Below are 13,270 nucleotides of genomic sequence, written 5' to 3' on the forward strand. Positions count from 1 at the left end.
GTAGATGCACAAGTTCAAAAAGCTAATGAAGGTTTGAAAATAAGTTTTACATACATTAATGATATAGGTGGTATATGTAACATAATTAGAGACAACTGGATAAATCTTTTAATAGATGAGAATATAACTAGAGTTGTAGGGACACAACCTAGATTTATTTTTAAAAGAAATACAAATTTGAAAGATATTCTGTGTCAAGAACCTATGCATTTTAAAAATTCAGGCATTAAGAAGAGGGGAACTTATCCAAGCCTACATTGTATGGAAACTGTTTTATACACCCCAGGAACAACAAGAAGTACTTTTTGAATATGTATGCTGACTGTAATACGCAAAATGTTGTCTATATTGCAAACTGTCAACAGTGTACTGCATATTATGTAGGAAAAACAAATTGCAGACTTAGATAGAATTTTTAAGCATCTATCAGATATAAGGTTAAGAAAACACAATGCACTGTACAAGCATTTATAATTGCATAGTGATTATGAATTTGCCTTTATGGTTATATGTGTTGTAAATAGAAGTCAAATAATTGGTGACTTGTATAATGAAACTGAATACAGAGAGATGAAATGGACAGTGTTGCCAACTGTCGGAGATGAAAAAGAGCTAGATTTTGTGACCATGCCCCCTCACCCCCCCCCCCCAAACCAGTCGCAACAGTGTATTGACAAAATATGCACAATATCCACACTCCAGTGAAAATAGAGTAGGACAGCAAACATACAGCAAAAAACTCAGGTCTGTTGCATTCAGCACTCTGTTGTAATTTAGTAAAACAAACATGAATGTAAATGAAAACTTGTCTTGAGCTCCTGCAGCTACTGTTATCCAGCCCCAGTGGCATCATTGTAGTCTACATCATTTTAAAAAAGGACGTATTTTTTGTGAGGCTGCACATAACCTGTTAAACATCTCAAGTACTTAAATTTAGTACAAAGACAATCACTCCATTTCTTAAGTCTTGGATTTTAATTATTATGTAAATGTGCTTGCGGTCTACACTCTAACCTCCAAAATAAAAGTTAAGAAAAATAGTAAACTACCAAAACTATGAAGAATTCAGTGACGTTTCTAACGCACAGTCACTGGAAATTTTGATCAGTGATCACTGCCCCATAACCAGTCTTCATCATGGGCATTTTCAATCTGAGAGTGTGATGTTGACAATGTGGAATTACGGTCAGGATTTGCTGATGATCTCTGCCAGTATGTTGACATTGTACCCACGGAATTAATTACTGTGTCCAGTGTTGTGTACATGTGGCCAACAACTTTCAAACCGTATCTGATCTGCAGTATTGCGTTGTGTATCAAAATTCATACTATTTCTCAGTTTTAATTATACAATGTTCATTTGACTGAAAACCCTCTCTATCTCAGCGTTTGTGTGGCAAGCTGAGTACAGTTATTGCCAAGTCACAAAGATCGGTGAAAGGGTTTTCACCTGCAGCATTTCTGTACTTATTAACCTTAGACCAAAACTGGACTGTGTCAAAAGTATTAAGCTATTTCTGAAGATGTATCCTGTTCCATTGTGACAGTATCCTGTCAGTGTTGTCACCACAACACCCCAACAACTCTGCAGCTTGGCTAATATCATGACTTGTGTTTCAACATTTCTTCAACGCTGAACAACAACATATGTTGTGCGATTAACAGGCAGTCTTTCCTGTAGTTCTTTAGTTAGGGCCACAATAAAGTTGTTACAGTGCCGGCGCAAATTCCTTTCTTCCACTGCTGGAAGTTTTGCTTCTTTAATGCCATTTTCAAAATTATAACCAAGATATGCTGAAGTATTAAACTACTCAGCAGCTGACCAGTTGAAAATGTTGATGTGTGAGCATTGGGCAGTGCCACTCTTCTACTTAACGACTGCAGCAAAAATAATAAGCTGTTCAGAAGCTTAGCTGGATCAGTCCGTTCGCCTTCAAAAGCCTTCACAGCCACTTGAACTTCAGTCAAGATTGACTTTAGATAAGTTAAGTATACAAGATTTTTATCATCTTCGAACATTTTGTACAACATTTCTGCTGTGTAACACTTCTCGGTTGTTCTTGCGAGTTCAAAATGAAGTGTCAGTTCACACCACTGGCTAAGAATTTTTGAAACAGCCAGTTCAATTGAAAGCCAGCGTGTAAAATGCATCTTAGTTATGGCCAGTGGACTTTCACCACAATTTATAACTTCATAAATTTTTGGTAGGCATTTCTGCGATTTGGTGATATGGAAAACCAATTGTAGGTTTCTGGGATCATAAACTCTGTTCCTTGGAAGCGATTCTTTTGAAGTATGTGACACGGCCAGTTGCAATGAGTGACACACAATGGACCAAAACCAAGTGCGATAAATCATACGTCGTTTTTAGAATTTGATAAAGTCCACTGTTAGCACCAGTCATTACAGACTCATTGTCTGTTCCAACACCAACTAAGTTACTTATCTTAATTCCACAGGCCCGCAACAAGTCATTGAGTGCATTAGCCATGGTATTGGCATCAGCTTTCTCCAGATAAACTAGACCAGGAAAAGTTGATAAATAGATCCAGTTCGAGCACTAAATATCGAATGACAACACCAAGATCTTTAGACACGCTTATTAGTAGATCCATCCAAAAGTAAACTGTATTTGCTGCAACAGAGGTCATCCACGAGAACTTTCAAAAATTTTGGAGCCAACACACTTTTTATTACTTCAGTACACACTGTTCAATGCAACTTAAAATCAGAAGCTGCCTTTGAATCAGTGAAAGCTTTCTTGACTACTTCTCCTAGATGATCGATAGTCAAGATCGAACAATGTTCAGCAATTGTCATGGCCAGCATAGCTTCAGCAGAATGGGCTGGATTAGCTGCAATTTCTGAATGTCTGAAAACCAATTCTTTGTTGTTTGGTATCACAGAATGGATTGGTCTTTACTCTGTGCTTCGCCGTTTCACCGTGCCTTTTAATGTCACTGTATTCAGCTATAATTTCAGTTTTACAGTACACACAAAAGGCTTTGGTCGAATCCCTTTTGGCTCGCAACCAACCTTTGAATTGGGACTCTGCCTCCCATTCCTTTCTGTATCGTTGAGCGTAAACTTTATTTTTAGACATTATTGCAAAGTTTAACCCAATTATTTGACAAGTTTAACAAACAGTCTGCACCACAAGGCATGCATCTGCACAAAATGGAAATGATGAAATCAATCACTTCTACGCTACTCTGTCTGTCAATATCACCATATCTTCCCTTTTATGAGCAACTCGGGCATGGTTTAACACTGGGGGAAAAGCAGAACACATTAATATTGAAAACTGTATCAACTTGATAACAAAAATATAACTTCACGAGAAAAAGCTCCTCAAATTTAAATTTACTTTAAAAATGTGCTTCTAACGAATTAATAAAACAAGAGAACATGGTATAGTGTACTCATTTTATAAGAAGTACCAAAATGAATATATCACCTCGGGTCTCCTATGAAACAGGTTATTTACCCAAACAGACAGCACCCTAAGCAAGCATAATTCTTGTTATGCATTCACGTCATTTGTCTTAACACTAGCTTGGCTCGAGCGGCATGCTGGTTAAAAAGGTATATGAACAATTTCTAAAAATAAACCACCACTTCAAACAGCATCGCCAAAAACAGAATGCAAAATCTTTTGGAAGTAAAAACTGTGTTCTCCTATAAGTCACAAGAATGGAGTATTTTTCCCTCTACTTCAAACTAGCCACTGTAAATCAACACACCCTTTAGCATTCAGTTATACATTTCTGTTCGGTCTGACATGTCTAGTACCCACCAGTTTTCATGTCACTACTCAAAACCCTCACCATCTGGCAGTGGAAATGTTTGAAGCTCTGTGGGCTGGGACTCCTGCAGATGCTTCAGACATTCTCCAGGTACCCTTTCACCTGCACTCTTACCTAGTTCCCTCCCACACTACATTACGTTAAAAAAAAAAAATCTGGAAAAATAGGGGGGGGGGGGGTCTGTCACCCTACAAAACATTGTGCATCTCCTCTCCCATCTCCTCCAGCACAACCATCTTGATGGTGGAGGATAAAGTTTACACTTCAGCTGTTTTCAAGTCGTAGGCTCCCCTTGCAGGCTTGCACAAATAAACGTGGTCTTTGATTCACCTTCCTGATTGTATTAAATTATATTCCTTGTATAATAAGCACACTTGTTAAAGCGTGTTTTAACTTTATTGTTTTGAACATTTTTCCATTAAGCAGTGAAACAAAATGCATGACCCAATAATGAAAAAAACTGCCCAGTTCAGAACAAAATTTTCCATCATAAAAGTCTGTTCAGACTTCCGTCATTACAATCCACCAATATCAGTAAATATGCACAATCTCTGCAGAAGTAAAAGTCACGCCATAATTCCACATTAGAGTTCCGCAACTAATGAAGAGGTTACTGCTAGCAAACAACTTTATATTTCATTGTTTCATCTACAAATAAAGTGCCTGTTGCCCTTGAAGAGTAAATTGCCTATGTCAGTGATGTTCGTCTGATAAATAAAATCTGTCTGATCTGGACCAGCTATTGGTCTTAGTAGTATTTGTATAGCCTATTTCTCTTTTTCCCAGTATTGTGCCAGCCAAGTGAAGTACTCCTCATTTGTTTTAAAAATCTGTCTATTACATATTGGAAAACTCGCCAGTAATCGCTCAGACTCTCCTTGCAGGCAAGAACCGGCAGCGGCAGTAGTAAAACTTAGTTTAGACGAGTCATAATTTAATGTTTTAACTTTTAGAGGCATAATTTAATATTTTAAATTGCGCGTAAGCTCCGAGTCTTAGACTGAGTGACCCTGAGCAGGCAGCCCAGACAAGGCTATTCCCATTGAAAAAAAAAACAGAAGGTCACGATATATGAAAGAAAATCCATCACTCAGAAATGAGGCTGCAACAAAGACACCCAAATATACACAACTTCTAGTCTGAGGTGAAAAGATTTTATACTGTACCACCATGAGTATTAAGAATATTGTCAAGTATTACAACATCAGAGGAAATGCCTACGCAACCAAATGCTTTCAACATTTCAGGCGATCTAAAGAGCATTGCCTCAGTAGAGATTCTCTCTCTTCAGTGGCTAGAAAGATCTGGGGAGAATATCTCTCCATGCAATTTCTAACTACTAAACAGGAGTCTTGACTTGGATTCATACTAGGCTAACTGTCCTTTATGGACCATTTTTAAGCCTAGCCTATTACCCTATGTAAAAATCAAACCATGTGCACCTTGTGTTTTTAAAATGAGCACCTTAAACATTATGCCAACCTCCCTTGCAAATGTGACCCAGTAATTCCAGGGAAACGTGCACCAGCTGATAACACTACTACCTTCCACAAAATGATGTCCCACTACCCCAAATACGTTACTGGGCAGGCTTATCCAAAATATTTAAAAAAATCCAGAAATGACAGGGCTATTCATAAAACAGTTATCCAACCATATATTGTATAAAAATTCCTTTTAACAAATTCTACGATGTTAAACCACAGTGAGTAATCCACAGCTTTTGTATTAAAATTCTAGTACATCTCATTGCACACAGTAACTATTTTTTTAAAGTGCATACCATTGTACATTTAGCTTATGCTTGGCTGAGCCATTAGAATAATCTTAAGAATATGGGGACTGGGTAGGGGGCTATGCAGCCATTGCCGAAAAAAGTATAACCAGTGACACCTTTTGGTAGCTGAACAGAGACCCTCTACTGTCAAGACCTGGAGACAAAATGATCCCTGGTAAGACATCTGTTTATATTGTTACAGGAAAGCTGAATGGCAGTATTTATTAATCTTGCAAGGGAAAAAGCTAGTACTGTTCCTAAAGGGAATATTCTGTACCTCTGAATACTGATCCCTGGTAAGACATCTGCTTATATTGTTACAGAAAAGCTGAATGGCAGTATTTATTAATCTTGCAAGGGAAAAAGCTAGTACTGTTCCTAAAGGGAATATTCTGTACATCTGAATACTGATGATATATTCTAACAAATATGACTGCTTTCTTATATATAAATTAGTACACAATGACACAGTTTGTGAAATGCTAACTTCACTTTTTATTTAATGTGCAGAAAAAGCATACGTGATCTGACAGAAATTAAAACGTGAAGTAACCTAAAGGAAATTGACTACAACTGCACTTTATTGTGAATGACAGATGACAAGTCCATTTCCAAGCAAGGCTAAATAAAGTCCAATATGCCTCTCGACAAAACATAAAATAGAGAAACTTTCAGATCAAAAAGTAATGTTTTACACACAACAGCACTTTCTAAACTTTAAGATGTTGTAAAGGTCTTCTTGCTAAGACAAGTTTCACTTTTATAAAACTGTCCTTTGCATTTCCCCCCAAAATATAACTGTACTGTTTTTTTTTTTTTTTGAAATGCAGTTAAATCAACTTTCTTTACCTTACTGTTACTGTGTACATAAAATATCTGAGCAAATCCAACAAAGGCAAGGAACTGTCAGATGGCAAAATGTTTTATATATATATATATATATATATATATATATATATATATATATATATATATATATACATACATATACATATACACACTCTCTTTTGTGTCTTTGTTTTACATTTCAAGCAACTACTTAAACACACATAGAATTTAATTTTCACAGAAGAAATTTGCTGGAGAGCAAGTTGGATCTACTTTCTATGTGCATTTTATCAGAAAAACTGAGCACTTACCAGTGTGCTTTTTTCTTTCTTTTGGTAAATTTAAAATTATCATAATTTTCCTGCTCCTACTACGTCCTAGCTACTTTTTTTTCTGTAAATTATCATTTTCCCGCTCCTTCTTCTCATTGGGTAGCTACATATATGCATGACCCCTGGGTCAGCTTTAAGAATTATGTGACTTCAAGTAAGTCGTCAACACACAGACTTTTCCAATTGCTAGTAGCAACTGGCTACATTGACTGTTCACCCTATGTACGTTCCGAAGCCTAGCTGCATAGGGCCTGTGTATGTGTGTTACACTTTTTACTTTAGTCTGTCGCTGTAGGGAGTTTGTAGAAAAAAGCAATAAACTGCTCTTATTACACATAAATCAGGAAACTTAAACCCATTGACGATGAAGCTTCTAGCAAGTTACATGTGTAGAGATGGAAAGTCCATTTTGTTATAGAAGCAGTAGTTTTGTGTGTAGAATACCGTTTGCGATGCAGTTAAGGCTATATATTATGGTTTCACATTTTTACTAGTCTGAATATTTATCTGTCTTGTGTTTGTCCAATAGGAATGTCTTTGCGCGTTGTCTTCTGTTAATTTCTGTTGTATAGTTTAATCATCAGTTATTGCAGTGCAGTCTATTGGCAAATTCTGTAAATAGTTTCAACAACCATAGGACACACATGTTTGTTTCTGTATAAGTACATTTGTCAGAGCGGATACACACCGTAGAAGGAAGGGTCATGTTGTTAGTGGTGTGCTGCGTCTGTTTCCTTGTTTACGTTCGGACATGCATACATAAGAGTGCACATCTGTGCAGCAAGAGAAAAATGGTGTGTCTATGAAATAACTGTCAGTGTCTCAATCATGCTTCTTTTTATGATCACCATGGATGAGGACTGGGCGACACGCCTAACTTTCAGTAATATCAGAATTATACCACCTGCATGTTGGTGGAAGCCACTCACTCAACCCAGTATTGATTTATTTCTGTCTTTGAAACGGTTTGGACCCAGTGAACCAAAGCGCATTTCCAAGGAGGAAAAGATGCATAGGCTGCATATGATCATATCACTAGTAATGCTACTAATCAGACTAGTTCAAAGAAATCATTGTACATGGTATCAATTAGACCAGGAAACACAGAGTACAGTAAAACACCACTGGAGTAGTTAAAACTGTGAACGTACCGTAAGATTTGGAATATTTGACACTAATGCCCAGTAGTTATGATTAACAGCTGTTATTGTCTTGCAATATGTGAATTTTCCTGATGTTTATGCTTTTTAACTGTGAGAAATGAAGTGGAGACTGTTGTAGAAATGTTTCCATTTAACCTCTCTGCTTACTTTGGCTTTGTATTAGAACATTACCCCACTGTGATTTTCACGCAGGAATGGGCGTGTCCTACATGATTAACAGGGCTCTGAGGGCTGATTCTGTGCCATTACATTGTAATTGGTAATGTTAGTGTTACAGTTAACTCATGTGCTCTGACTCGCTCTTCTCTACACAGACTACAGTCTGTCAGTACTGCCTGCATCAGGAACGCGCTAGATTTCACGCTAGGCAACTAGTGTTCGAGCTATGAGCACATAAAAGCACTAGATTTAGCGCAAAAAGAGCTAAATTGGCAACAGTGGAATGGATTCTTAGACTGGGAGCTGACAAAGCCCCAGGATTAAATGATGTTGTCCCTTTAAAACCAGCACTAGCAAAAAGGAGGGTAAACTATTGATTTTCATTGGTTGTGTTGTACTGTATTAGATACTATGTTTTTACTAGTGTTTTATCATCTGATGAAGTAATTTACCCGAAAGCGCTTATGATACTGCTTTTATTGTTTTAATAAAGTGAAGTTGCTTCTTGCACAGCGTGGTAGTACTTGCCTTACTTTTGGATTTACTATTTGGACTTTTTTGGCAGTAATTTCAATGGAAGAGTCCTTTACTTTTTGTTCTTATATCTTATGATCAGTTCTAGATTTGGAGAGCTTGTGGTGACTGAAAAGTGTACAGGAAAAAGTTTCCCAAACCAGAAGTAATGGCTGGGTTGAGGTACTCTCAATAAGAAGTTGAAGTCAAAAACACAGTTTTAAAAATACTGAAAAAAGAAGTAATATTACTGATTTAACCGTATTTAAAGGCACAAACTAAGTTTGTATAAAGTGAGTCTTGAATGGCATCTGAAATGGAGCCATTTTGAAACAGACTTCATAAAAATGCTGCTTTAAGAGGGTATAGGATTGAGCTATGGAACTTATCACAGAGAGTTTCTCTGTAAACTTGTTCAGCAGTATTTAAGAGTATTTTGGGGAGAAGCAGCTGGCATGTTCTGTTGACTAGACAGTTTTCGGATTTTATCTGTACATTTGCCATCTAAAGCATGCAAAGTGAAATTTCTAAATATGTTCTGTTTTTTGTTGACCAGTATAAGTGGTCTGATCCAAAGTGGAACTATTTCAGCGACAGCCCATGAGTTACAGGGGAAATAGAGATGCCTTTTAAATTTAACACAGTGATTTAAGGTCCTGTTAAATGCACAGAACTTAGGGGGGGAAAATAACATAACTAGTTAAGAGCATTGAAATGTGCAGACAGCAAAAAAATAAACTGTTTTAGTAAACTGGTTTTAATATAGGAAAAGTTTGTAATATTACAAATGCAGGAGCATGAAACATTGCTGTCAGTGATAAGAATTTAAAAATTGTATGCTTTTTTATTTCAAAATCGAGTAGTAAATACATACTGTATATAGGTTTTTGTGATATAAAAAATAAGACCACAATAAATAATTTCAAAACTTTTCCCACCTTTAATGTGACCTATAAACTGTACAATTCAATTGAAAAACAAAGTCTGTTAGGGGAAAAATATAAAAAAATAAATGTACAATAAGCTGGTTGCGTAAGTGTGCACACCCCTCAACTAATACTTTGTTGAAGCACCTTTTGATTTAATTACAACCTTTGGCCTTCTTGGGTAGGTGTCTGTCAGCATGGCACATCTTGACTTGGCAATATCTGCCCACTCTTCCTTGCAAAAGCACTCCAAATCTGTCAGTGTGAGGGCATGTCTTGTGCACAGCCCTCTTCAGGTTACCCAACAGATTTTCTATTGGATGTAGGTCTGGGCTCTGGCTGGGCAATTCCCAAACTTTAATTTTTCTTCTGGTGAAGCCATTCGTTTGTTGATTTGTATGTAAGCCTGTGGTCATTGTCGTGTTGAAAGGTGAAATTCATATTCAGCTTTCTAACAGACGCCTGAAGGTTTTCGGCCAAAAGTGACTGGTATTTGGAACAGTTCATAATTCCCTCCACCTTGACTAAAGCCCCAGTTCCACTTGAAGAAAAGCAACCCCAAAGCATGATGCCACCCCCATGCTTCACCATGAGGGGGGGGGTTCTTTTGGTGATGCAAAGTGTGTTGTTTTTGCGCCAAAAGTACCTTTTGATAACACATTTTCCCACATGCTTTTGGGAACCGTGATGTATTGTTTTGCAAATTTTATCCAGGCCTGGATGTTTTCTGTGTAAGAAAAGGCTTCCATCTTGCAACCCTACCCCATAGTCCAGACATGGAGAATACAGGAGATTGTTGTTTCATGTAGTACACAACCAGAATTGTTACATGTAGTACACAACCAGTACTTGCCAGAAATTTCTGCAGCTCCTACAGTGTTGCTGTAGGTCTCTTGGCAGCCTCCCTGACCTGTTTTCGTCTTGTCTTTTCATCAATTTTGGAGGGATGTCCAGTTCTTTGCAACGTCACTGTTGTCACATATTTTCTCCACTTTTTGATGACTGTCATCACTGTGTTCCATGATCTTTTGAATGCTGTGGAAATTTTTTTTGTACCCTTCTCCTGACTGATATCTTTCAACAGTGAGATCCCTTAGATGCTTTGTAGGCTCTCCACGAACCACAGCTTTTGCTGTAGCAGGCAACTGAGTAAATGTCAGGAAAATCCTACTAGGACAGCTTAACTTTATTTGGGGTTAATCAGAATCTCTCTCATTGATGGCAGGTGTGTACCCAAGAAGACTGAATGCTGTAATTAAATCAAAAGGTGCTTCAACAAAGCATTAGTTTAAGGGTGTGTGCACTTATACAACCAGCTTATTGTACGTTTATTTTTTTCCCAAACAGATTTGTTTGTTTTTCAATTGAATTGTACAGGTTATAGGTCACATTAAAGGTGGGAAAAGTTTTGAAATTGTTTACTGTGGTCTCATTTTTTATATCGCAAAAACCTGGCATTTTAACAGGGGGTGTACACTTTTTATATCCACTGTAATTGGGATTCTGTACATAGCAATAAGTATAGAGAGAGGTTCCTAGTGAGTGAAATGAGAGGTTAATGAGAATTGTGCGACAGGGTTGATAACTTGGGAATGTACAGTTAAGGAGGAAAGTGAGGGAGTTGAGGTAAATTAGCAGGTGTTTGGAGCAGGTACAGTTCATTTGGTTATAAATGAAAGTAGTATGCAATTTCATATAATTTATTTTATAATCCTATTGCATAGTCTGTACAGGTGTTTTAAAGGAGGGTTGTCAAAGATACCAGCTTATTGCGTCAGTCATCCAGTTGAAATCATTGCATGAAAGCATTGATGACCCATTTAATGGCAAGTTATTCGAAACACACTATTCTTGTGTATTTTTGAAATGTCAGTGTAAGGCATGAATTTACCCAATTTGTGATTTTACACAACATTAAAAACAAATACACTGGCAGTGCAGTGGTGAGGGTTCTTCTAAATCCATTAGAGGCTTGTATATATGTTGAAGTAGACTGCGCCTTTCCTTTTGAAGAACTGCTGTTGAAACCTTAATTATCAGCAGACTGATAATTAAACCTTTGCTGTAGGAGATGAATTGGTCTGCATTATTGGTACAGTATTTAGTGTAAGGGACATGAGGTGCAACAGCTGATTGCACTTCATAATTCCTGGCAGAAATGTCCTTGCACTGATGACCTGAGTGCAGCACTTTAGGAAGATCGGCACTTCCAAAATGTAATATCTGTTTCTTGATCTTTGAATTCTGTATTAATGAATCACAAGTTTGTTGTCCTAGTTGAGTTGTGTGGGCAAGTATCTGTACCTTGGTTCAGTTGCTATTCTGCACACATGTTGGTGTCAAAGGAGAACTTCAACTGTCTACACACACTGGTGGTGTCTTTGAAAGAGTGCATTTAGGATATTTTGAGAAGGGCCTAAAAACTAGGAGAGGATACATTGTTTGCTTGGTGTATTCAAAATACATAAAAAGAAAATGAAAGCTGCTGCATTACTTAGAAAATGTGATGAGCCTGGAAATAGGTGACATCATAAGGAATTACTCCAGTTACAGGCAATCGAGAATGAGGAGACTATTTGAAAGAGCCCATGATGTTAAGAATTGCTGCAATGTAAAAATCCTCAAGGATATTGACGTGAAATGTAGTGAATGTTGCATCTGTGTATCTAAATTTTGTTTAACACTGTTTAGGAAGCACCTGATGATAGCATTGTCTGAAGTGATTTCTGTAATATAAGCATTGAATATGATGGGATAATGTCATGATGCTGTTGCATTAATAATTAAAACTAGATTGTCTGCTGAGTACCTTCCTTTTTTTTTCTGTTTCACAGGGTTTAAATTAAGTCCTTGTGCAAAGGGAACTTTGAGTCAAAAAAGTTGCTGTTGCCTATAGCTGATATGAGTTGGTTTCAAATAATGCACTTTCAGCTTTTAATTTTCCATTTATCTGCCTGTATTTAACAATTTTTTTTTTTTTTTTTTTTTTTTTTTTTTTTTTAGAACTCATGGAGACCATTTACTGTTGACATTCAAGGAGGTGGGGCGTAAGCCTGCATCATTTGGTGATGCTTCCATTATTGCAACAGAGCTCCTTAATTCTGGGTATGAATTTAATCAAGGATCTGTCATTTTCAACAGGTTCAGGTAAGCAGTAGTTTTAGCATGAATAATCATGTCACAGCATAACTTTGACAATCATGTAGCCTGGGTAGTACTTGAGAAGCATAGAGGTAAACAGTTTTACCTGCCCTTGTCCATCACAAGTTTGTAGTTTGATACTTTTGAGCATTTCTGTGCAAAGGATGTCAGGTTTAGTGTTCACTTTTCACAGCAAATCTTGTTCGCAATATTGAGATCACAGCACAGGAACAATTTAAAATTGAAACATCACTTGTACATGTGCTTAACATTAAAAATTGTTCAGAAGCATTTGCCTTGTTATGGGAACTCTCTTATGTTGATGAAGCAGGTTTGCATTTGCCCACCATGTCCGCTTATTAATCATTCTTAAAGGCACATCCCAAATCTCCTTGCTGGCTGCTAGCTGATGTGAGGTATTGCCATCTGTGCCAGGGAGATTTGGGCAGTACATGTGTGATGTACCGGCATGGTTAGCTGGAGTTTGTAAATATTTTGTTATTTCAATATCACACTGACTTGTGCAGATCCTTGTGTTTAAAAATGTATCACCAGCGTTATAACTGATTTAAACGTTCTGGAAGTGAAGATTAGAAGTTTTGAAATTGTTCTGTACTTTTCAGAT

General features: G+C 37.2%; 1 protein-coding gene across 2 annotated transcripts in view; it reads left to right on the top strand.

The window, feature by feature from the left end:
* Positions 1–13,270, top strand: part of ATP5F1C (ATP synthase F1 subunit gamma) — a 325,104-nt gene that overhangs the window by 146,295 nt on the left and 165,539 nt on the right. For both annotated transcript variants that reach the window (XM_044088363.1, XM_044088364.1), the window contains exon 5: positions 12,508–12,651. In XM_044088363.1, the coding sequence (XP_043944298.1) occupies positions 12,508–12,651 (144 nt within the window). The remainder of the gene's footprint in view (positions 1–12,507; positions 12,652–13,270) is intronic.

The sequence above is a fragment of the Protopterus annectens genome, chromosome 11.part0 (genome assembly GCF_019279795.1).
Source record: "Protopterus annectens isolate FY-2018-M chromosome 11.part0, PAN1.0, whole genome shotgun sequence".
In the NCBI taxonomy this organism is placed as follows: domain Eukaryota; kingdom Metazoa; phylum Chordata; order Ceratodontiformes; family Protopteridae; genus Protopterus; species Protopterus annectens.